General features: G+C 43.6%; 1 protein-coding gene across 4 annotated transcripts in view; it reads right to left on the bottom strand.

Annotated features, from left to right (window-relative positions):
- Nucleotides 1-2,084, bottom strand: part of LOC103155361 (spectrin beta chain, non-erythrocytic 1) — a 71,835-nt gene that overhangs the window by 21,755 nt on the left and 47,996 nt on the right. For all 4 annotated transcript variants that reach the window (XM_016663488.1, XM_016663489.1, XM_016663487.1 and 1 more), the window contains 3 exons: nt 1,132-1,223; nt 732-812; nt 78-193 (listed from right to left, as the gene is read on the bottom strand). In XM_016663488.1, coding sequence (XP_016518974.1) covers nt 78-193; nt 732-812; nt 1,132-1,223 — 289 coding nt within the window. The remainder of the gene's footprint in view (nt 1-77; nt 194-731; nt 813-1,131; nt 1,224-2,084) is intronic.

Genomic DNA, 2,084 nt, shown 5'->3' with positions numbered 1-2,084 from the left:
TGTCAGTGTGTCAGTGTGTGTGTCAGTGTGTGTCAGTGTGTGTCAGTGTGTCAGTGTGTGTGTCAGTGTGTGCTGACCTTCCGGGTCCAGCAGCTTGGTCAGCCCCAGGTGTTGCTCTGCCAGGTTGAAGGCGTTCTGCAGGTTGTAGTGAGCGTTGGACTTCTTCAGCTTATCAAAGTCGATCAGATCAGGTCTGAAAACGACAAGAAAACCCTCCAAAATAAAACGCGACCCTTCAAAATAAATGATATGTGATCTTTAGCAGCCCTGATGGAAACACTGGAGGTCAAAGGTTAATAGTACTGGATATAATCATTGTTAATATTTAAGATCAACAAACAAAAGAGTGATGAAGTTCAATGCTGCGGTCTTCAACATGGGGGTCGTGGCCCCCACTGGGGTCAGGAGGTTCCTCACTAATTAGATGTTTTGTCTATTTTTTAAAACACAAAGTTGTGTCTTCAAACGAACATCAACATGAATCCATCGTGTAACAAACTGATAAAATGAGGCAGAAAAACGTTTAGTGAGCAAAAATCTGTTTATGGTAAAAGTTCTGCCTTTTATGTTTGCTTATGACATCACTGAGATATTATAAACTGAAGTTTAAAATCATTTTCCAGGATGAAAAACACTGAAGACCTCTGGTTCAATGAGGTTATTTAAGTTCACATCAGCTTTATGGCCGGTTGTTTCCGATGATGAGGATGAGGAGGATGAAGGTGTGGTACCTGTGTTTGTGGATGAGGGCGTTGAAGGCCATCCCGTCTCTCCAGCTGGTGGTGAAGTTGTGGATGTTGACGTTTGGATACCTGAGCAGGAAGTCAGAGGATCAGCAGTGAAAGTTTGACATTAAGAGAAACTGATCCTGGAAACATTGAAACAACAACAATAATAATAAAACATGGAAACATCGTGTTCTCTGCCTCGGACCATCAGATGATACATTTAAAATGACAGAAAACCAAACAGAAAAATGTCCAATCAGCCTGAATCTGAGCCGTTTCTGTTCTCTATGAACTAAACACTCAGAGAAAAATTAGGTTATTCTTTGGTTAAAACTGTTTTATTCTAGCCTGTAAGCCCTGGGGAGGTTTCAGGGTCAGAGGTCATCAGGTGTTGTGTACTGACCCTGCAGTCTTCATCTGGCACCAGAGCAGCAGAGCGTCTTTAGCCGACTTCTTCTCCTTGTTGTCCTCCGTCTCCACACTGATGTCCTGGATCTGAGACACACACAAGGTCAGAAGTCAAAACAGAACCAAACGGAACCAAACAGAACCAAACGGAACCAAACAGAACCAAAGTGGACCAAGCAGAACAGAAACCCTGACGACAAACTGACGGCACATTTTCTCCAAGCCTCGCTCCAAATGTCTCATCTCCATTTAAATCCTTCAAACCAAAGACGGAGAAAGGAGCTAAAATAAAACCTGAAGTTTCTCTATAAGCCACCGGGTCGCGCTGCACAACACTCCACTGCTGAAGGAAAGGCCTGCTGATCCGGCTGTTTACAGAACACTGGAGCATCCGATGCAACACAGCGAGGTTAATACACGCGTCTCACTCCTCTCCATTATATTTAATTTATGCATTAATCTGACTGAACTTTCATTCCAGCAGCTGCTTTAGACATTTAGAGAAACAAACACTGACGTGTTCAGAACCGTTTTCTCAGCTGGATGTGAGAAACGGATCCGTTATGTTTCCAACCAGTTATTGGTTCCATTGATTATCTAAAACGTTCCTGGTCAATCAGGTTTCCTGAAGGTCTGACTGGATTCTCCTTTAGAGTCTGAAAATGAAAGAAACTGAGATAAAAATCAAAGAAACTGAACTCTGACCTCTGACCTGCTCATCATTCAGACACTAGAGACTCTTAAAATGAAGGGATGAACCAGTGAGGATGAATCCATGAAGTGCTAACACATGAAGTCACCTGGCCTGTCAGCAGAAAGGTTCCTGTAGCTAGCTGTTAGCTACAGGATAGCTGGCCGTTAGCTACAAGATAGCTGGCCGTTAGCTACAGGATAGCTGGCCGTTAGCTACAGGATAGCTGGCCGTTAGCTACAGGATAGCTGGCCGTT

Source organism: Poecilia formosa, unplaced genomic scaffold (assembly GCF_000485575.1).
Source record: "Poecilia formosa unplaced genomic scaffold, Poecilia_formosa-5.1.2 Scaffold422, whole genome shotgun sequence".
Classification (NCBI taxonomy): domain Eukaryota; kingdom Metazoa; phylum Chordata; class Actinopteri; order Cyprinodontiformes; family Poeciliidae; genus Poecilia; species Poecilia formosa.
This window is presented reverse-complemented; position numbering and strand designations above follow the sequence as displayed.